General features: G+C 42.1%; 3 protein-coding genes across 3 annotated transcripts; 1 reads left to right on the forward strand and 2 right to left on the reverse strand.

Moving 5' to 3' along the window:
- Window positions 1-1,587: 1,587 nt before the first annotated feature.
- LOC308143897 (patched domain-containing protein 3-like) lies at window positions 1,588-6,130 on the reverse strand (the record flags this gene model as incomplete). Its single annotated transcript, XM_080514839.1, has 4 exons — window positions 1,588-3,158; window positions 3,359-3,504; window positions 4,623-4,744; window positions 5,420-6,130. The coding sequence occupies 4 exons, from the start codon at window positions 6,128-6,130 to the stop codon at window positions 1,588-1,590; spliced, it is 2,550 nt and encodes an 849-aa protein (XP_080370965.1).
- Window positions 6,131-10,985: 4,855 nt separating this feature from the next.
- On the reverse strand, window positions 10,986-14,718 carry thnsl1 (threonine synthase like 1; the record flags this gene model as incomplete). The annotated part of the gene is made up of 2 exons (XM_080514841.1): window positions 13,378-14,718; window positions 10,986-11,789 (listed from the first exon to the last, which is right to left on the reverse strand). The coding sequence occupies exons 1-2, from the start codon at window positions 14,623-14,625 to the stop codon at window positions 10,986-10,988; spliced, it is 2,052 nt and encodes a 683-aa protein (XP_080370967.1). The 5' UTR covers window positions 14,626-14,718.
- A 1,622-nt stretch (window positions 14,719-16,340) lies between these two features.
- Window positions 16,341-21,218, forward strand: enkur (enkurin, TRPC channel interacting protein; the record flags this gene model as incomplete). The annotated part of the gene is made up of 9 exons (XM_080514842.1): window positions 16,341-16,420; window positions 16,821-16,966; window positions 17,067-17,299; window positions 17,418-17,564; window positions 17,923-18,065; window positions 20,035-20,180; window positions 20,270-20,502; window positions 20,627-20,773; window positions 21,048-21,218. 9 exons carry the CDS (start codon window positions 16,341-16,343, stop codon window positions 21,216-21,218), a joined length of 1,446 nt encoding a protein of 481 aa, XP_080370968.1.
- Between the last annotated feature and the right edge of the window lie 970 nt (window positions 21,219-22,188).

Genomic DNA, 22,188 nt, shown 5'->3' on the forward strand with positions numbered 1-22,188 from the left:
TCCACGCTGCCAGTTGGAGACCATGATGAATGCACCATGAACAGCATTTTCTGAATTTGAAAAACTGCAGGGCAGTGTAATTATTTACAGTTTAGAATGGTGGGACATTTGAGTGGCATATAAATGAAGTTAAGAGTCAATTTGAGCTGAAACCATTGCAATATTTCATTTGCTCCTGTACACCAAACAGGCAGCAATGTTATCTCTTCAATTCCTTGTTATGAGATCATATATCTATACATCCATCCATTTTTTTTATACAACCTTATAACCTTTATCTAACCTATATGATTGCTGGGGCTGGATGGAGCTGATCCCTGATGACAATGAGCGAGACGTAGTACAGACAAATAACATAGAGCCACCAATCAACCTCATGTTTACACCACCAGTTCGCACCAATTAATACAACATCTCCCTCTATGGACTGCGGGAGCAAGCTGGAGCACTATGCAGTTTTTTTCAAAGACTCTTTTCATTTTAAAATAAATCTGGTAAATCTTTATATATAATGTACAATCACTTTAACTGATAAACATAAGGCTTTGACGAATGCTTATTTTAGCATTTTGTGACATTGTTCTGCTTTGATCTCTCTTTGTTTTATTTCAAAACCAGACTCTGCAGACTTCACTTGCTGTTTCCTCGCTCACCCACTTTGTTTCTTTTAGTTTGCTTTGTAGATATTTGGACGATTGCCTGGTAGATGGATTCCTGTTTTACCCCTGATAAGTCTGAACTTTTGGGATTATGAACTGTCTGATCTCTGCAAGCAAGTCTTTGATTGTGGTTATGCTTTCCCATTTTAGATTTTCCTAATATCATTGCAACAAATATGTATCTGAAATGTCTATTTCAGCAAGATAAATCATGATTTCCTCCTAAAATTCAAAAGAAAACAAACACAATCATGCTGGTATAAAATGATTTTCCAGTTGCTGCAGCTCCTCCAACGCTTTCAGCCACTGACTGAGAAACCTCTCCCCATACTCTCTTTCTCTCTGGCCTATCCTTTTCTCTCTTTATATCCTCCAACCCCAACCTGAAAAGCAGAAAGTCTCAACCTCTGATTCTGGTTCTGTTAAAGTTTCTTCCTATTAAAAGGGAGTTTTTCATTTCCACCGTCTCCTTGCCTCTGTGGAATTGTTGGTCTTTTTTCTGTAGAGGTGCCTTGAAATGGCTGTGTTATATTTGGATATTTGAATTGAGTCAAACACCACAAAAATATCAATATGGTGTGAAGTCATTGTTTATTGAAATGTTCACAACAATAAAGTGATTAAATAATAAATCACTGAATACATTATATATACATTTTCACAAGCAGTTGGAATTCTCATTTATTAGACACAGTAATTAAAAAAAATATTAACAGGAATAAAAAAAAAGAGTTCAATATATACTTGAATGTTAAAAAAAACTTTTTTGTCTTTTTTTTTGTTTTTACAAGAGGTGTTGCTTTTCACATTAATTTATTTAACAATCTAAAAAAAAAATCCTATCTTTAAGAAACTGCCTTTAATGGGTTCATTCACTTCAGCAGTAAATGTTTTGAAATGTAAAAATGATAAACTGCTAAAGCAGAGCTCAAATCTTCGTGACCACAGAAATCTCCTCTTTGCGATCTTCTTTCTCAGAGCTGCACGTGAACCATATCAGAATCACTGGGATGAAAGCAAGGCCGTGAACCATCCCAATAGACATGACCAGAAAGAAGAGCTTAAAAAATGTCCTGAAAGTGTGAAACTCGGACGCAGCCAACACCGACACCCCCAAAATGGTAGAGGACGCGCCCTGAAGTATGGGGTAGCCCAGATGGGAGAGAGCCTCCACGGCCTTGTCGTCCGCGCTCGCCTTCTTGCTGGAGAAGAAGGCGTAGGCTATGTGAGCGGAGAAATCTACCGTGAAGCCGATGCAGATGGTGAAAATGATCATGGATATGGAATCCAGGGTGACGTCCCAGAATGCCATGAAGCCGGTCACCCCCACAGTCACTGAACCAATCGAACAAGTCACCCATAATGAGCCGAGGGGGTTGGGGATGAGCAAGAGGGAGACGAACAGCATCACACCTGCAATCACGCCCACGTTTTTAATCGTGCTGCTCACCACCACGTCGTACTGGTCCAAGAAGATGAAATCCTGGTGATAGATTAATAAAGATGCCGCGCGGCATCTGTCCGCAACGGACCGGAGCTCACCGAGCATGGTGATCTCCATGCTGGCATTGGCAATGTCAACAGTCTGTATGAAGAACCGGGATGCGTAGATGGCATCTCCCGTGAGGTTCACGTCTTGCTTAAAAACAGGATGTAATTTAAAGAAGGGGGACAAATTCTCAAGAAAACCCTCTTTGTAATTCAGATTCAAACCTCTCTCTTGTCCATATTCCACATAAGAATCCAGCCAGGATGTATTTATATCATTATGTACGAAGTTTAGCCTTTTGAATTCCATCATGCATGTCTGAATATGATACCTCTGGCTTTGACTCCAATAAGGCAAACTCTCACTTACAATAACCATAACAGATGGACCATAATCTGAGAAATACTGCCGGTCCTTCCTGTTAAATCTTGTAACATGGGAGTCGTCAGCTGCCAGATCCTTGAGCTCGATCCCCTGCTCGAGGTGGAAACATCCATAAATACTTGCTGTTAAATATGCCACATAAAGGAGGATTACGGCTCCCTTGACCCAGGGTTTGATCAAAAACGGGCCGTAGTAATCCTTGAAGAAATTACTCACGGGATGCTTCTTCTCTGCTCCGGTGTTTTTATCGTAGTCGCCTCCCACACAGCAGACGTTGTACATCTGACCGTTCTGATCAGAAGTGTCTAATGGGACTTTCATGCAGGTCAGCCAGTGCCTGTTGCTTCCCTCTCGCCTCCCATTCAGCGCCAGGAAGGCCCCGAAGAAGGTGATGGTGTAGACGTAGCAGAACACAATGGAGGTGGCGGTGTACACGCAGAAGGACTGCACCGACGGGAAGTCCGACATCACCCCGATGGAGAACTTGACGACGTCTGTCACGGCGGTGATGGTGATGGACATGATGGCTTCCTTGTAGGTGTGAGCCAACCGCTTCGGCACGGTGTCTCTCACATGTGTGTGCTGCCAGTCAGACACCAGTATGAACATATTGTTGAGACCAATTCCTGGGAGAAGAAGACATTTTTTTTTTTTAATGACAGTTTTGATATACTTCTGATTTATTATATCACCTCGACTGAATTATCATTGCTGGTTCCTTCGAGTAAAACTGATAAAAACCAATATTAGACCGAGAACAACTGTCAAACATTAATGTTTCCCTATGAAATACAACCAGTGACAAACAAAAGTGTCCTTATCTCACCTAGTATTAGGAAAGGAGAGTTGGCCACGGTGATAACAAACGGCACGCCGATGTAAAGCAGCAGACCAAAAGAGGAGATTATTGCCAGCCCAGCAGAGAGAACGCCAAAGACTGCCACCCACACTTTGTTCCTCACATTGTCCAATCTGCAAAGAAATGGAAAAAAAAAACCATGATGTGCGATCTAATCATGCAGCTGATAAACATATCGACCTTCAACAAAGGCTCTCTCTGTCCCAACTTTACCTTGATTAATCCACTCCGACTAATGACTCATAGTTTATCTAACTTATCAATGACTAATGTTTATGCTTTTATCTGACTTGTGTTGCTTAAGCCAGACAGCCAAGTCGGCAAGCAATAAGAACAGCTTTGATCCTTTCAATCAAAAGATATAATTCTGCAGTTAATGTAAATTTCAGCCACTTTGAGAATTGTTTTCTGATTTATTCCTCTTCTGGGAGGAAATTATTCAACGTTGGTGTTATTCTTACAGAACTATTCCATCACAGAAGATGAAGATATTTGACAGTTCAACCAGAAGCAACAGGGTAAATTGAAGGAGCTTTTCCATACTATGATTTTGGTAAATATTTTTTAAAGATGTTGTGATGAAAACAAATTTGTGAACAATAAAATTATGAATAGTTTTATTAAAGAACAGGTAGTTAGAATTCAATTATCGGGATTGATAAAGGGTTAGGGTTAGGGTTAAGACATATAGTATCTAAAAATTTTCATTTTGCCTTTTAGAATTAGATCTCAATTTCGCAACGTGGTTCAAACTGTCAGGGAATTCACCCTCACCCTCACATCCTGGTTAATCATAGCAGCTGTAAGTGCGATTGCGTATGTCTGTCTCTTTCTGTCAGCTGTGTGATGGACGGGAAAACTTTGCCTGTGAGAAACCCATCTCAAGTTGGTCAAACTTGCCATCAAGCCAGAACAAAACGTTTTAGTGAACAATCAAGCTGTAGATTGGAATCTATTCCCAATAGTGTGAGGCATTTAAGGTTGAAATCTTGTGAATCTCGCTTTAATGCTTCTTTAAAAATGGTTCCAAATTACTAGGGACTATACACGAGAAGCACAAAATCCCCACAACAGTTGCAAAAACAAACAAAAAAAGTAATGATTTTCCTCTCCACACAGTTTGCAAACGGAGTCATTGCTCACGCTGATAAACGACAGCTCTCTGCGCCGTTGGACTCGGCCTGCCGTCAGGAAATCGTTCAGTGTGTGACAGTCACTGATCAGTTCTTACCTCAGGCAGGATATCACCGAGAAGGTAATGGCAATGGCGTAAGTGATGAGGAATAAAGGGAAGCCGTCTACGGTGTGACTGTCAATCTCCTCCTGTTTGGATTTGGAGGTGTAGTAGGACACCTACAGCATAATGGAGCACAGCAAAGACAGGACAACATCGAATCAGATGCCGTGACAGTGAATACAAGAGAGCGGCAGCACAGATTGGATTGAAGGATCTTCAAAATTAAATGTCAAATGCAGAGCACCGACTTTAACTTCTCGACTGCAATTACTACACTTAAGTGTTCACTAAAGGTAATATATTAACATTTATATCTGACTACATTGCACATTTAGCATCTTCTGAAGGTAATTCTGTTTCCCGTCAAGTTAAAATTACAGCTACCTTTCTGAGAGTGTTGTGTGTTTCTGAAGTGTTTCCCCACAAGGATTGTTTTGTCTTGTTGTTTATAATTTTTTGCACATTTAAGGATATCTGTTGTCCATTTAGTGTCAACATGGCAGCTATTTACATTGTTTTGAATATCTTTGGTCTTTTTCTATGCTTCCTGATTTGATTTTAAAATGTTTATTTCTATAAGTTTTTTTTAATTAATCTATTTATTGCCAGCCATTTTAAATGGAACAATAAATGCTTTTTTTAAAATATCATTTCATTGACTTCCAATCCAAGAATGAGGCTTCACCCAACACATGCTTGGGTGAAACCTCATCAATCAAAGCAACAACAATAACTTCATTTATTTTAGCTTTACTTAAAGAAATGCAATAAGTCAGTAGAGAGATACATACGTCAACATATTTGTGATCCACGGCATCTGATAGAAGAGTTTTAAATGCTCTCAGCCATAATTCTGAGGCTTCAGCTGCGCTCTCGTGATTCCCTAAGTAGTATAAGAGCTTCACAGCCTGAGCACTTCTGATGGAGCCTTCAGCATCTGTCACAACTCCACCCAGCACAGAGCCAAGAAACACTGGACTGGATCTGTATGTGTGCACCGGGTAGGTGATCCTGGATTCACTGGAGCTGATCATTTCCAGGATGACATTTGAAAAGCATTCTTCGTTGACTCTGGCACACAAATCGTTGAATCCTATAGTCCCATTGGCTACTGTGATGTTGAGGATCCGATGGTGGAGTTTGATGATTTCTTCATAGACAGGAGCTTCCAGGACATTATAACCATTTCTCGCTCCAGCAATGAGCGACGCAAAGTACCCCTGGCCGTACAGCCTGTCCTCAGAAAACATGGAGTCGTTGTAGGGGAAGTTTTCAATAACAAAAGCTCTCGCTACCTTCGACGGTCCTTTGGTGGGGGTAAATTGTGCCTCAAGATCATTGTTCTCTCTGTCCTTCAGGAAAAAGAAACCTCCGCCGAGTCCAATTGAGAGGAGAATAGGTAAAATAAAAAAACACAAAGGATAGGAGCCTATGGTCGAACCAAGCTTTGCAAAAAGTTCGGCTAAAGCCCTGGAGAGGCAGTCTGTGCGTCTGCAGCCCATCTTCATCCGACTTCAAGACAAACATATGACTGAAATGAGCAGGAACTCAACCCTTATAAAGGGTGTGATCATGACGTCACTGCATGACCAGTTTATAAGGAAGGCCAAAAATGGCCAGATAGGCAAATGCCTCGATGATAATTAGCCACACAGCAGGATATAAAACTATAAAGAAAAAGCTACACAAAGTGTTTGATTGTACACTTGATAAAATAAATTCAACAACATCAAAAAAGTGTTCTTTAAATGATTAAACTAAATTCAATTCAACTCACAAGATACAGCATTTCCAGTAACAGCGTGTGATACAGTTATCACTTCCAGACAATCCCTGGCAAAACATCACTTTTTATAACTTTACAACACAATGGTAGGCATATGTGTCCTAATCAAGGAAGTAAACCAGAGCAGGGCTCTATTGAACAAGGTCATAAATAACTCTTGAGGGATGGTGGATAAGAGGGGGTTAACGTCCAACGTTTGATCACACTAGACTTTCTCAATATAGTGGTTGCAGATTTTTTACAAATCTTGGAAATAAAACATTAAAAAGAGAAAGCACAATCATTTACAGAAATCCTGACAAGACACCAGCCCACTATGAGAAAATACATCACGAACACAAGAAGCATGTCAAGACATTTACCACAGGATCTGGGCTCACAACTGATTTAACTGTGTGTGTCATACATAGGATCGAGGTGTTGTCATACACGTGTGTGAACTTCGCCACCTTTAGCGCAGTAAAACTAGAGCAGTAAATATACAGTACTGTGCAATAACAATCTGTAGGATGTTGTAGGGGAAATGTCGAATAGCAACAATTCTTTAAAAAGACATTAGAGGCATAAACAGATTTACTTGTTTTTTTTAATGAAGTAACTGAAATTCATTATATAATTATAATATTAACCTCACTTTTTAGTGTCCATTTCCCTTCCAAATAGTATTTTATTCCATCAGTACACAGAATTGGAAGGTTTTTCCAAGCACTACAGAAAATAAACCACATAACTTCAGGTGAGAGGCTTCATGAAATCTGTCTCTTGGTTGTAAGTCCAGTCTATAGATGAAATCTCCCCGTTCCCGTAGAAAATGTGGAGCAATAAGCAGCAGGCAGGTGAAATATGACCTATTGCGAGTGGTGAGTCTTCCACATTCATCACTGTAAACTAGATTAATCTTTGCAGGTGCACAAACAGTGAAAGGTCACGGCATGCTCATTGAAGGGTCAACTGCAGGACTACTTTGGGAATTCAAGCGGCTGACCCACTCGTGGATCCAGCCCGCCTTCAGTGTGAAGCACTTTCAACCTCAACTCACATGGATCGTAGGCAGCGAGAATCGGAGCGGCGTTGGGTCTACACCTCGGAGCCAGTCAGCCTTCCTGTCGGTTAACCCCTGTCAGTCAGCCATCAGCCGGCCGAGTCCTCCGAGGCGAGGCTCATATCTCATTTCACACAGATCCATCTCGTGCGCATCGATTTCTCATTCTCCGGGTGAGGAATGGATTCTCTTTCCTTCATCACAGAGACGAGGAGATCCTGGCAGACGGTCGCCAGAAACCTGATGGAGGCATCAGTTAAATGCAATCTGTCTCAGTACCCTTCACTTATTTCGTTCACCTTGAATTGAATCACTGCTTTTTGTCTGCAGGCTTATCAGAGACCGTTAACTGCAGACGGTCTCCAGCCCTCGGTTTGCATCAGAATGCAAAGGAGTCCAATCGCTACGCCAATAACAATCATCTTTGTGCGGCGAGCTCCGTTGTCACCTTCATTAGCTCTCCTTTTTTTTTGCTGCACCGCTCCCACTCGCACTTTCCAGAAGTACGTTTGGGCGTGAATCGATGTCTTGGGAAATTAGCTGGGAAGCCTCGGGTGAACACAATGTTAAGATGCGCCGCCTGATTGTTCAGCTCCTGCTTCCAGAAAGAAACCATTGATCGTGGAGAAGAAGAAAAAAAATAAAGAAGACTCGCAATAATACTCTTGATAACAGTGAGCAGGGGGCAGGGGAAACGCATGCAAACGTCGAGGCAATCACAATGAAATTAAAAAGTTTTGGTCAGTTAGTTTTCGTCATGAACAGGATGCATTAGTTTTAATCACAAATTGTGACGACTTATCATAATTGAACCACGAATCCCCTAAATGGGAACTACTTTTGAATAAAATATTCATAATAAAACAGCTGAGTCATTGCTTTGATTGTATAAGCTTAAGCATTAACAGAATATAACTTGCCTGTGATGTATCAGCAGCATGCAACTGTCTAGACATTGGTAGTTTATCTCAAGTGTTTTGCTTCTTCCACTTCTTGTCATCAGTTCTTTAATAAAGAAGAAATATAGGTGTTATGACAAATCCTGCATCACTGTGAAAATTGCTGTGTACCCTGACAGGAGTGCTTATGGTTGAAATAAATCACTTTAATTAAACAGACTAAAAGAACATATGAGCACCATTTCACTTCCCACAAACTCCATGTAAACTCAAAAATTATATCAAACATTAGAAGCTATGATATATCCAGTTTTTGAGAGACAGTAAAACAAGTGACGTCCCCAAGTAGCTAATTTGTTTTCGTGACTAGTAATGAGACTAAACTATAATCTGGCACCAAAAACTTCCCCAACCCCTTCTTTTTTTAATAAAAGCGGAAGTATTTTTCATTTTGTAAATTCCCGTTATAATAAAACATGACTTAAAACAAACCACAAAAGCCGCAAAGGACCACATGAAAAAACTAAACAACTCGGCTACTCAACATCAAACAAAAATATAAGACACGGCTTCCAACAAAGTTGTGTCAAAAAGGGCCATAAAAAGGAAGTAAATTTGGCAACGGCCATGAAATAATAAAAGACGGAACACAGGTCAGCATGACAGTAGGTGCAAAGCTTTAAGATAGCAACACATAATGAGCACACAATTAACAGATGAACACAGAATGGTCTGTTGTAACTGATAAACTGAGGGTTTTAATAAATCGCCACTAGTTTTACAATAAAATATGTTCTGAAATGTGCTTAAAAACCACTGTCCCAGATTACACTGGATTTAAATGTGTAGTCATTTGTTATTCTGGACAGATTTTTTTTTTTTAAATTCTTGCTTTGGAGGATCTGGAGCTGCTCGTCTCTGTCTGTGGAGTCCAAATCTGGAGTTTAAAATGCTGGATTATAGCAGACAGCAGAGAGGCTTGCCAGCAGGGCTGCTTCAGCCAGGCGACCGAAAAATCAACCTGCTTCGCCGGATCTGCTTTCCATACTTCTCCCATGCATTCACTCCCTCCTCTCTCTTTTCCATTATGCCACAGGTTCACATTAAGGAGATGGGAACAGGCTGGTACCTGCAATTATCCGTGCTCACCCAGCCGTGGGTCAGTAGGTGCTGAGCAACAGCTGGTTCTCTTTCTCCCTTCGGACGCACACACCGATGCACCTGCACAACAACGCACTCCCCCTCCCCCCCCCCCCCCCCCCTTCTTCTTCCTCTTCCAGACTCCCACCCCACCGTTCTTCACATTCGCCTGCCAAGCAGCTTGATTAATAAGGCCAATGCTCACAGTGAAGCACAGAGGGGAGGAAGGCAGAGAGGAGCCTACAGTATGTGACCATGTAATATATTCATGCATCGCAAAAAAACAAAAAAAAGAGTGATCAGTCATCCAAAAAGCACAGACGAGTGAACACTGTAAGCCAGAGCATGACATAACCACTTGGTTCAGTTTGGGACAGGATCTTTAAAAATAGACATTAACAGAACTTTTTAAGCCTTATTGAACCAGGTTATTTAAAAAAAACGAGCTAGTACTATAATCTGGAATAGTGTGGCAGATTTTTCAAAAGATAAATAATATAGAACCAAAACCACATTTACTTCCAGTTAATGCAAAGAGAGAAAAATCAGGCAGTGATTCAGATCCGAGGGTATAGCAGCAAAGTGCTTCGTCAAATCCGGCTCGGCTTTCCATCTATTTCACCAACTGCAGTCATAAGCAATCCTGGAGATCTATGAAACTTATCTTGCTCTCTGCTCTCCCCCTCGACTGCTGAGCCAGCACCTGGATTTAAATGGCTCGACTGAAGAGACGGGATTCACTCCTGAGGGCTCGGTCTTCATGAACATGTCATGTTGGAGGCTGCAAATTTCCCTCCGACACAATCTGGCCCCACCTTATGTTGTATGACAGCTTAGGAAAAAAATAACTCATGTCCATGGAAATACTATGTACTAGTTTCCCTGTAACCCTTAGAAGTTTTACTATTCTTTCTTCATAAATTTTATATACGTTTTTATAAAAGTCTTTATAAAATATGCACGTAAAAGTCAAGTAAATCAATACATTTCAATAGTGTGACATAGAACAGGAAGGAAATCTCCCTGAAACTCTTGATGACAACATACTGGGGCCACATCCGACATTAAGGCATCATGTTTAAACGTCTAAATGAGAATAAAGAATAAACGTTTAACACAAAATCTAAATAACTTGAATAAAATCTAAAAGTAACACCAAAATGTTGAGCATGAATGAGAACTATAAAAATTTAAAGAAATCTAATTAAGCTGAAATTGAGGTCAAAATAGTCCAAGTATTGAGACTTATGGGAAGAATATTACCATATCAAAAGCAGAGTCAACAATAAAAAACAATAATGGTGGGATTATTGTTGGAAAATATAAATACAAAAATAACATTATGAGGAAACAATGTGCACAAATTCAACAATAGAGCCAAAACAGATTAAGAACAATGTGTAAATGCTGCAACAACATATCATCACTATGGTGAAAATAACAAGTTTCATGACGTTCTCAACCCAGCTCGCATTACTTATTTAATAACTTTATGTAACTTTAATGAAAGAGTCCTCTATCATGCTCTCCACCTGCTCCACCAGCACGCCGTAATCTGGCCGGCACACCTCGTGTTTCCTCCCTCCGCCTTCCTTCAAGCGCTCCACCATCTCTCTGTGGATTTCCGGCCCGGATGCACAAACTCCCAGCCTCTCCAACTGCTCCACGGGCTCCTCCGGAGCATTCTGGACGCGAAGAGCTTTGAACACGCTGGGAGCGAACTTCCCGTAGTGAGCGGTGGCGCAAAGCACCACGGGACACGAGCCGTCCTGGAGCCGGTCAGCCACCACTTTAGCCACGGCGGTGTGCGTGTCCATGAGGTATCCCGTCTGCGCGTGGACGTCCTGGATGGCGGCCAGGCAGTCGCCCTCGGAGCACCAGCCTGCCAGCACTTCCCGCTGCAGCCGGCCGAGAAGTCGCTGTGGAACCCGGAAGAGCAGCTGCGTGTCCAAGCGAGCGAACAGGTCCGCGACGAGGCGGCTGTCCCCGCCCGACACGTGGTGGACGAACCTCTCCAGGTTGGATGATTTCAGGATATCTATCGCCGGGGAGTGGGAGAGCATCAGAGATCGTCCCCGCAGGTCGTACTCGCCGGTGGCGATGAAGTCGGCGATGACCCGGTTGTGGTTGGACGCGCAGATGATTTTCCGTATCGGGATTCCCATTTCCTTGGCGTACACGGCGGACATGGCGTTGCCAAAGTTGCCCGTTGGGATGCAGACATCAATGGGATCTCCGAACTTGATGACCTCGTCCCTGCAGAGATCCAGATAGGAAGAGGAATGGTAGACCACCTATGACGGGAGGGAGAGATCACAAAACACAGATCATTGTCAAAGTCAAAAAAAAAAAGAGGCAGAATCATGTTTAATGAATGAAGTGAATTCCCTTGTTGCGCCAAAAATAAGTCAACTGAACACTTGACACAAAAATCGACACGTCTCATTACAGTGACGAGAGCAGAATACAGATCACCACTCGCAAAATACTTCCTCTCATGCTGAAGTCAATCAGTGGTTTTCATAACATGCAAGGCTTTGATCCACATTGAGGATTTAACAATCTGCAATTACAAAACTAAATTTTGACACTGTATCCCATCGTTACATCAAGAAAGACGGTTATGTAGAGAATCTGACTGACTGCTTGAGTGAAAAAGGCAAATATGTGAGGAAATGGTTTTGAAGGCAAATTAATTTACAGATTCAAGACTTTATTTTCTGAGGGTTTTTAAAAAAAAAGAAACATCAGTTCAGAATTTTTAACTGAAGGTCATCTAGCCATTCAATATTTCTGAGAAACTACAGGACTAAAAAGACTGAAACTACAAATTTGTGGGCATAATATTAATCAGCTCTGTTTGATTTGTAAGTTCCGGGTTTGGGTCAGCAGGTCAGAACAACATAAAAAAAATACATCATTTCACAATTTTGTGAAAAGGTTAATGTTCAAGATTAAAAAAAACCTTCATTGATTGAATTGAAAAAAATCTGAAAAACTAAATGTGAAATAATGGCCACAATTTCTTAAAATGAAATCACTCCAGGCCTTCTGAATGAGCAATTTGTTATTCCTTTGTCCATCATCCACCTTTCTGGACCGCTTCAGCCACTTTGAAAGGACCTGAGGCCGATCCCAGTAGATTATGGACGACGGCAGGATACAACGTGGCCGGTCCATCACAGGTCAGCAGGACAAACAGTCACACACTCTCACATCATGAAAACTTTCTGGGATGGATGGATGGATGGATGGATGGATGGATGGATGGATGGATGGATGGATGGATGGATGGATGGATGGATGGATGGATGGATGGATGGATGGATGGAAGTTGGCTTGCTGGCAGTTCTGTGGGCCTCGTGAAACATTGCGTGAAAGCTGTGATAACGTCGATTTCCAGTAAAATCCCTTCCAGGTACTGGGGCGTGTTTCAGATTAGATAAAGATTTTCAGCAGTCACTTGCATTGTTTTCGCATGACACACCACCATAACTCAAAACTGTTATCTGAACTGCAGTTGGTGCAGGAAGCAAACACATGCTCTGCTGACTATAGCTAGTGCATGATTAGTATATATATATACACATATATATACATATATATACATACACAGTATATATAGTATATTTTTGTATTTGAAAATACTAAAGTAATATACAGTAAATAGATTTGTCTTATATAGCTATAGTCCATCATTTGAGCAGTCCCCAAAGCAGTTTTACACTGTTAGCTCAAAAGATAGCTGAACAAGACCATTGATACAAAATAACTGTAAAAAATTAATATTTCATGCTGTGGAGAATTTGAATGGAAAACATTGCTACTTTTAATCTGAAGTCAAGATGTGCACTGCACACAACAGAGCAATGACCAACCCACCTGTGGCAGCAGCCGCGCCCAGTTGATGGAGTTGGCGGTGCTGAGGACCGTGGCGTACTCCACAGCGAGGTGCCCGGTGAGCCCCGCCTCTCCGAACATCCTCTTGATGCTCCTCTGACAAAAGTCAAAGTCCGCGCGGACGCTGACGGCCTTGGCGTTTCCCTCCCTGCAGCTCGTCATCTGGAGCTTCTGGATCTCGCTCACGCCGCCCTCGGGGAAAAACACCAGCACTCCCGTGCGGCGTCTGTCGGCAGAGCTCAGCCGGCTGAAGCCGCTGAGCACGGCGCTGCCCGTGTCCCCAGACGTGGCGACCAGGATGAGGTAGTTGCACATTGGCGGAAGGCAGTGGGCGAAGAGTTGAGGCATCAGCTGCAAGGCGAGGTCCTTAAAGGAGGCGGTGGGACCGTGAAATAGCTCCTGAATGTGCTGATTGTTCATGAGGTGTTTCACCGGTGCGACGGCGACGCTGGAAAAGTTTGAGCCGTAAGCGTTCGTCACCATCGCTCTGAGGTCCAGAGCCGAGACGTCCTGGGGGTGGATGCACTTCTCAAGTAGAACTAAAGCTCGTTCTGGGTACGACATGGCTGCTAATCTCAGCCACTCGTGTGCGTCGATCCTCGGGAAGCCTTTTGCTGGAACGTAGAGGCCTCCATCTGCGGCGAGACCCTCCACCACTACGTCGCTGAAGTGTTTCTTCTGACTGGACGTCTCTTCGCTCTTCCCCCTTGTTGAGACGTACGTTTCCTCATCGTGGTTTTGGAATCTGTCCACGGCCTTCAGCACCTTCTCTGCTACCTCCTCCACCGTGTCTCCTGTCCCGCACAACACCCGCACGTCCAGCCATTTCTCATAAAACTGCTTCCTGTGAAGCAGAATGTCCCTCATGGACACTCCTGCCTCCTGTCCCACAATCCTGTTCACCTTCATCCTGGCAAGCCTGTGGATGATGTCCTCGCTGTCCATGTCCAGGTAGACGACCAGCCCACTCTCTTTGACATGCTGCATGGCCTCGGCATGGAGCGGGTTGGAACCTGATAAGGAGACAACGCACCGACTGGCGGAGAAGTTGCACAAAGCCTGACCTTCTTCCTCCAAGAAACGCTCTCCGCCGACCGCCGCCAGCTTAGCGGCCACCGGCATCCTCCACGTCGTCTCCAGGATGTCATCGTCAACGTCCACGACGGGCAGTCCCAGTTTGGAGGCCACGATCTTCCCCACTGTGGTCTTTCCTGCCCCAGGAGGACCCATCAGAAGGATGTTTGTGTCTCCAAAGTGTGCAGCTCTGGTGGAAAGCCATGATTTTGGCTTCGAAATGGGGCTGAAGCGGCATCTGGCAGCTCTTAACGCGAGCCGACTTGCACCGAGTAAAAAACTCATCCAGCAAACAAGCGAGAGCAGCTTTTTATCTCCTGTGAATAAAACAGAAGGATTTAGTTCAACTCGTGCCTACATGAAGGACACAACCTTCAAGACAATTTTGCAATCGCAAACAAGTCATTGCAAAATATCGTTGTTTTAATTTGCTGATATATTTCCACTTCTAATTTGCATATTCTCATGCCTTTTGAACCACTGATATATTCAAAAAAAGCTATGAAAATGTTTAATCATGTGGAGGCATCAAATAAACATTCTGGGCTTTTGCCACTTTCCACGCTGTATTTTATGCTATTTTTTATTCAGGAGTGTGTTTTCAATACTTCAATATCATCAATTGATTTATTGATGATTGTTGATTTATCAACCATCAGTAATTTCACACATTGTCAGTGATAAAATCACACATAGATAACCTAAATGAATTGGTAACAATCACAGCGGCTGACAAGAATTAGTAAACAATAATTGACCTACATCAATATCTGATTTTACAATGACCTCCTTTCAACATTAAACACAAGCCCGAATAATATAATTTCCCTTTATGCCCGATCTGTAAACATTGAGCCTCGCGATCGTCACATGATTGACGCACACTCCAAGGTTGAAGGTGTGCCCACACCTTACAACTTATCACGTTTGGCCATAATGACTTTAACAAGCGACGTGACGCCATAAATCATGGCTTTAATAGGTCGCACGCTCACAATGAAAGTCTGCTCCTCCGGAGTGTGGGTCCATGTTTCAGTGAAGTACAACGATGCAACAACACATGTTAATGGAGAAAACACGTACTTGGTGAATGTAACCTCGCCGCTGCCGGTGTTTCGGACTATCTGGTTTCCCCGTTAACTGGTGCTTGTAAAACAGCACATGTTAAACTGAGTCTTATAAAAGGTATCACACTTCTAAGTATATTATAAATACGATAACGAGGCGGTCGGCGAGACAGATGCTGATTTCTGTCGGGCAAGATCTGCTGTCACGAGTAGCAACGACGAGGAACGCTCGAGGAAGTCGGTCACCAGTTAATAGAGAAACCAGTTGATCCGAAACACTGGTCGCTGAAACAACTACGGAAGCTCCAATTGGACAAAAATGTGAGGGACGGTTAGACGTTACAATGGCAGGGTTGTAGTACGGTTTGGTTTTTATAAATATGCATACACATTTAATCATGTTTAATTGGGGTGCTTGAGACTGCAAACAACATGTTTTCTGTTTTGACGTCTGTTACTTCGAGTGACACAATGGTGCATTCATATACCAGCCAAAACGTCCTAATTCTGAAATTTGAGGTCAAACTTCAATGCAGAAATATGGAATTAATGCTCATGAAACCAACAGACGGTCATAAAATATCAAGATTAAAATGTCGACTTATGAGCTTCAAGCGCGCATGCTTCATGTATCGTGGCATAAATAAATCCGAAGGGAAGTTTCAAGAGTTACTACCTCACCTGAAGGCAGCATTCACTCCCCTGGTTGCTAAGCGACTGACCAGCTTTTCAGTGGTCAAACAAATGTGTTGTTGGCTCATCGAAAAAGGGAAACAAACTGCGTCTATTTCAAACTTTATCCACATGTCTGACACTATTCACCCACCAGATTGTGTTTATAACTGCCTTGCGAAGGAAGAGAGTCCGATTTCAAAACCACCGAGGTGAGTTAAAAACTTTTTGGCAAACTCAACACAATTAAAAATGGGTGTAGAAGCCCTAAGCACAGCCAGGTGAAGGCCTTGTCTAATCTTTCAACCTTTTAGTAAAGTTGCAAGTATTTATGGTAGTTTTCTGACATTTATGGTTGACTGTTTCTTGTTTTTTTTTTATTTGTTGTCCTTATTAGATTGTTTTATAACTGTTACTGGTCATTTTCCTCTCTTCTGTTGGTCAATGTCTGACTTCATTTTTGATTGTTGTGCATATTTCCTGTCTCCTTCATAGTCATTTTGCATGGCTTTGTGGTCAATTTGCATCGCATTAGCTCTTCTAATCTTATTCCTTTCATATCAGTAGTAGTTTTAATGTTTTTTGTCATCTCTCTCACTTGTTATTTCTTAGATATGTGTCCAAATTCCGGCCTGCAGTGGTCCAAGAGCAAAGATCAAACAAAGACTCGAGAAGAACAATGGGGCCGTCAAAAGTGGAGCTGCCAGCCCCTGAAAAATATCTTAAAAAGCATTCGAAAGAGCCCAAACTGCCAGAAAGTGAGTTTTCTTTCAAACTTCTATTATAATTACATGTGAGATTAATTCATTGGAAAGGAATTGTTGTCATGATTCATATTTTTCTTTTCATTTTCCCCAGACACACAATCCTCAAAAAACCTTCGTACAAACTGCACGTGCGCTGCAAAAAAACCAGAAGTTCCTGCGCGAACCGACAAGCCACTGATGGAAATTCGCACAAACAGGAACTTTATCAAGACAGTAGAAGTTGGTATGCCAAAGAAGCCGCAGCCAATCAGTGTGGATAGCTACAAGGGGCACAAACAGCCTCTGGAAAACTCTGGGCTTGTCCCCAAATATGTAAAAAAAAAGGTGGGTTATAAGTCATAAGTCAATTTCATAACAGTCTCATAAAGTTGACAAATTGCTTGAAATTTACCTTGGCTTTACCAAGTTTGAGCTCATGGAAGTTTCTGGTTGTTTTGTGCAGGATTTTGGTGAAATACCCGAGTATCTCCTGCAGCGCAGTGAGGAAGAGCGCAGGGCTCGGGAGGAGTATGAAGACTTTGTAAGAGAACAGAGGGAGCAGGCAGCCATGAAACGCTTATCGGATGAGGAGAGACAAGCTGTCCTGGAGGTACTGGAACACATGGCTGCATGGGAGCAGTTCTTTCCTCTGAAACAGCAGGGGACCACACAGACATCTGGAACAACTGGAGGAGCTCAAGAAATGAATCTCATGATTTAAATGATAATTGAAATACTCGTTTTTAATTCAGAGAAATGTGAAAAATCGAAAGTATGTCCAGCACTGCTGACATTTTCTTCTTCTTTTTTTTTTATCACAAAATGAAAATGTTTTTCATGAGATTTTATTTACAACAACCAATAATTCTGATTGATGCACATATCTGTATAAGCCTTCAATTCTTTTTCGTGACATTATTAAGTCTTGTTCCACTGACGGGTTTCTCTACTTGAATTCATTTATTCAGGGCCTGAAGAAGAACTGGGACAAGCTGCTCCATGAATACCAGGGCCTCTCGCTCGTCACCGACACTCTGTCCAAGAAAGCACGCAAGCAGCATCTCGAGGAGGCAATGAATGAGCTGGAGAAGGAGATTGACCTCCTCCAGAGGTTCAAAACCTGCTTCATCAGCAATCATTAGCGATGAAGATTCACAAAAGTAGAAATAATAATCTGTTTACCAGTGGTGGAGATTACCTGTATTTACCCCCCTTGTGGTTTGTAATGTTACACCAGAAAGTCTCAAATAAACCTCCTGATCAAAACTACGGTACATGAAGTATTTACTATCAGTACAGTGAGATTTCAATTTGAGGCTTTGATTTACGCGAGAATAACCAAACTTGTTCAGGTGAATGACCACAGACATTTGCTCTCAGTAAATCCAGGACTGACCTCCCTTCACCTGAAGTAGCCGGTGGATTGGAAAACCATTTTAAATAGTTACATAGTCAGCAAATTGCTACCTTGAGTGACTTTGTAAAGTCTATGCAAAACTGAGAACTCAACATTTGGAAGACAAGAATATTTACAGTTAAATCATTGTCTTTTAAATCTTGCCAATTCCCTTAAATGTAGTGTTTTAAATACTTCATAATAGTGATAATGTATTTTATTTATAGGCACCTTTCAAACCAGTCAAGGTCTGAAAGGCGATAAACAAGATAGGTTAATCTGAATTGACATTATTAAGCAATGTCAATACGCCTTCCTGATGTAAATGGGTCAAAATTTACCTATAATCTCAAAAGCCGTGGCCATTGTGCTCCAATGAATATCTGATGGTTTGCCATGAAACAGGAAGTGGTGTGTAACTCTGCTCTATGCACTGTGATCAACCTGAAACTTCATCTATGTGTCATCACACTGCTCCCTTGAACACCTCCATGTCCATAGTGCCACCTATTGGTAAGAGGAACTTCAAGGAGTTATATTTTTATCCTTGGTCAAAACTTTGTGATGTCATCCTTGAGATCGGTAGAGGTATGCATCACATAGAACATAGCACATCAGGACACACAAAAATGTATTAAAACACTAGAGGATTTAATCTGAAGGATAACGAACCATCCGAGGTGGATGTCATTCAGTGAGCTGACACATTACAAAGAATTCAACAGGTAACAGCTATGTTTGAGTTCCTGTAAAACCTTCCTGATCAGCAGGTTTCTAAACATTACTGTGGAACTTTAACCACACAGCAAATTCAATAATCTCATTTTCATAGCTTAAAATTATGCCGAAATGCACTCTGTTGCACGTTTCGATATTAGAATGTGAAAAATTTGATAAAAACTGTAGAGCCAAGAATACACACAGAAGACTGGAAAGTAATTGTGCAATTCCATCCAGCATTTACACAATTCTGTGTAAAGGTCTGAAAAGAGACCGAAAAGGAGGTGAGTGCTTTCATCTTTCCATGCTGGCTGGGGGCGTGGTTTAATTTGCATATGACGTCACCTTGTGTGCCCTTATTTGCATATGATCCCAAGATGAAAAGGTGATGACATCATGTGACGTAATTAAGTTTGTCTCTAATGTTACAAGAGGCCTCTTTTAACATCACAGTTATCACCGTTATTCAAATTTGTACGTGTGATAAACATTTTTATATTTGAGACAAGTTTATACTCAAATACTACTGCCTGCTAATACAGAAGTAAGAAAGTTACTACTTTGTTTTTACCCTAGATCACTTTCAAAATGTGCATTTTTTAAAGACATTTTTGCTATGATGCAACAAATAATTATATTTTTAAGATATTCATCTAAAAGTCAAAAGTTTTCCCACAATCACATTCTTTTGGTCATGTAATAGCTCATCAAAGTTAATTTCAGAAATAAGAACAAACACTGACTCTTACTTCCTTGTTCGCAGATCGATACCTCTCAAGACATGCCTAACACAATCCACCAACAAGAGAGCATTTATAACTACCTTAAGAAGGAAAAGTCTCCGACTCAAAAACCACAGAGGTTAGTTAACTCCCACTTTGTAAACTCAACAACATCAATTAGCAAAAGTTATGAATTGACTGTATTAAAAAATGGGTCAACTCTATTTGTGTTATTCCTGTAGATATGTGTCCAAATTCAGGCCTACAGTGGTCGAGGAGAAAAAATTAAACAAAGACTTAAGAAGAACAATGGGGCCAGCAAAAGTGGAGCTGCCAGTCCCTGAACAATATCTCAAAAAGCATTCAAAAGAGCCCAAACTGCCAAACAGTGAGTTTTTCTTTCAAATGTGCTTTTCAATGGCATGTAAGATTAATTCATTGGAAATTGTCATAATTCTTTTTTTTTTTTCCTTCAAGACACACAATGCTCAAAAAACCCTCGTAAAGACCGCATGACCACTGCGCCAAAACCAAAAGTTCCTGCACGAACCGACAAGCCACTGATGGGACTTCGAACCAGCAGGAACTTTGTAAAGACAGTAGATGTTGGTGTGACAAAGAAGCCAGAGCCAATCAGCGTGGATGGCCACAAGGGGCACAAACAGCATCTGGAAAACTCTGGGCTTGTCCCCAAATACATCAAGAAAAAGGTTGTTTATTTTTCCCTCCATCGCAACACAAGTGATACAAAATTTTGATAAAATTGACAAATGGTTTCAAATTTTCTGGCTCGCCGAGTTTGAGCTCATGGAAGTTTCTGGTTGTTTCGTGCAGGATCTTGGTCAAATACCTGAGTATGTGCTGCAGCTCAGGGAGGAGGAGCGCAGGGCTAAGGAGGAGTATGAAGACTTTCTAAGAGAACAGAGGGAGCAGGCAGCCATGAAATACTTATCGAATGAGGAGAGACAAGCTGTCCTGGAGGTACTGGAACACATGGCTGCATGGGAGCAGTTCTTTTCTCCTTAACAGCAGGGGACCACACAGACATCTGGAACAACTGGAGGAGCTCAAGAAATGAATCCCATGATTTAAAGATCTAATCTTCAAAAACAAAAATGTTTTTGTCCATTAGAGTTTATCTACAACCAAGAATTCTGACTTATGCATATATTTTTGTGTAAACTTCAATTCTTTTCGTGACATTATTAAGTCTCGTTCCACTGACGGGTTTCTCTACTTCAATTCATTTATTCAGGGCATGAAGACGGACCGGGACAAGCTGCTCCATGAATACCAGGGCCTCTCGCTCGTCACCGACACTCTGTCCAAGAAAGCACACAAGCAGCGTCTCGAGAAGGCAATGGATGAGCTGGAGAAGGAGATTGACCTCCTCCAGAGGTTCAAAACCGTTTACATCATTGATTAGGGATGCATTTTGGGGTAAATCTTTATTTCATTCAAAAGTAAAGAATACAAAATCAACAGTCTTAGCAACAAAACTTTTGATTGAACACATTTTGTGTCACGTGGTAGTGCAAGTTCCATAAAAATCCAAGCTGACAAAGACAACAGAGGGAGAGGGGTTTAAATACACAGGTGAGCTGACAAGGATGGGACCACACAGAGGGAGAAGATCATTGGTTAATTGGAAACATGAGGTGAGACACAGAGAGGGCAGACAGCCCCGTTTCCACCGCACAAAAAAGTGCGGGGATAGACCGGTATAGTCCGTTACGGTTCGCGTTTCCCCCGCAGGAATGCGGAACCGCGGACGCAATGCAGAGAAGCTCGGAGCTCGGAGCCTCCGTGTTCCAGCGCGGAGCTGCTGGAGCGCGATCAGCGCCGGAGTGGCTGCTCCTGCATTTGAGCAGAAAGCTCAAGGCTCCCATGTCTGTGCTGCAGCCAGCCGGGGCGCGCTCGGGTGCGGGACAAAGTCGCCAGAGCGTTCACTCTCTCAGAACAAACACTGAAGTGCGGCTGCAAAAAATAACAGTTAACTAAACAAGTGCAAATTGGAGGATGTTAACAACAACAGAGGATTCATAAGATCTAGGTCTGCAGCCAAGCTGAGATGACTTTTGTAATGTCAAATATCTGCGGAGCTCTTAAGCCCAGCCCACTTTTTAAGCTCCTCTCTGCGGTGGAAATGGGTACCAGACCCGAGCTCCGGCTTCGCTTTTCCGTACGGCTCCATTCATACATTTTAGTATGTATATATCTGTATGAATCCTCTGCTGTTAGCTTATTCAGCCTTGCACCCGTTGTTTTTGGGTTTTTTTTTTCTTTGCTGCGCAACGTTCCTGTTAGGAGTCACACACCTCGCTCCAGCACCGGATCCTCTCTGACACTCCTGCAGGCAATCAGCTGATTGATTGCCTTGCATTCTTAAGCCCTGC

The sequence above is a fragment of the Blennius ocellaris genome (assembly GCF_963422515.1).
Source record: "Blennius ocellaris genome assembly, chromosome: 19".
Lineage (NCBI taxonomy): Eukaryota > Metazoa > Chordata > Actinopteri > Blenniiformes > Blenniidae > Blennius > Blennius ocellaris.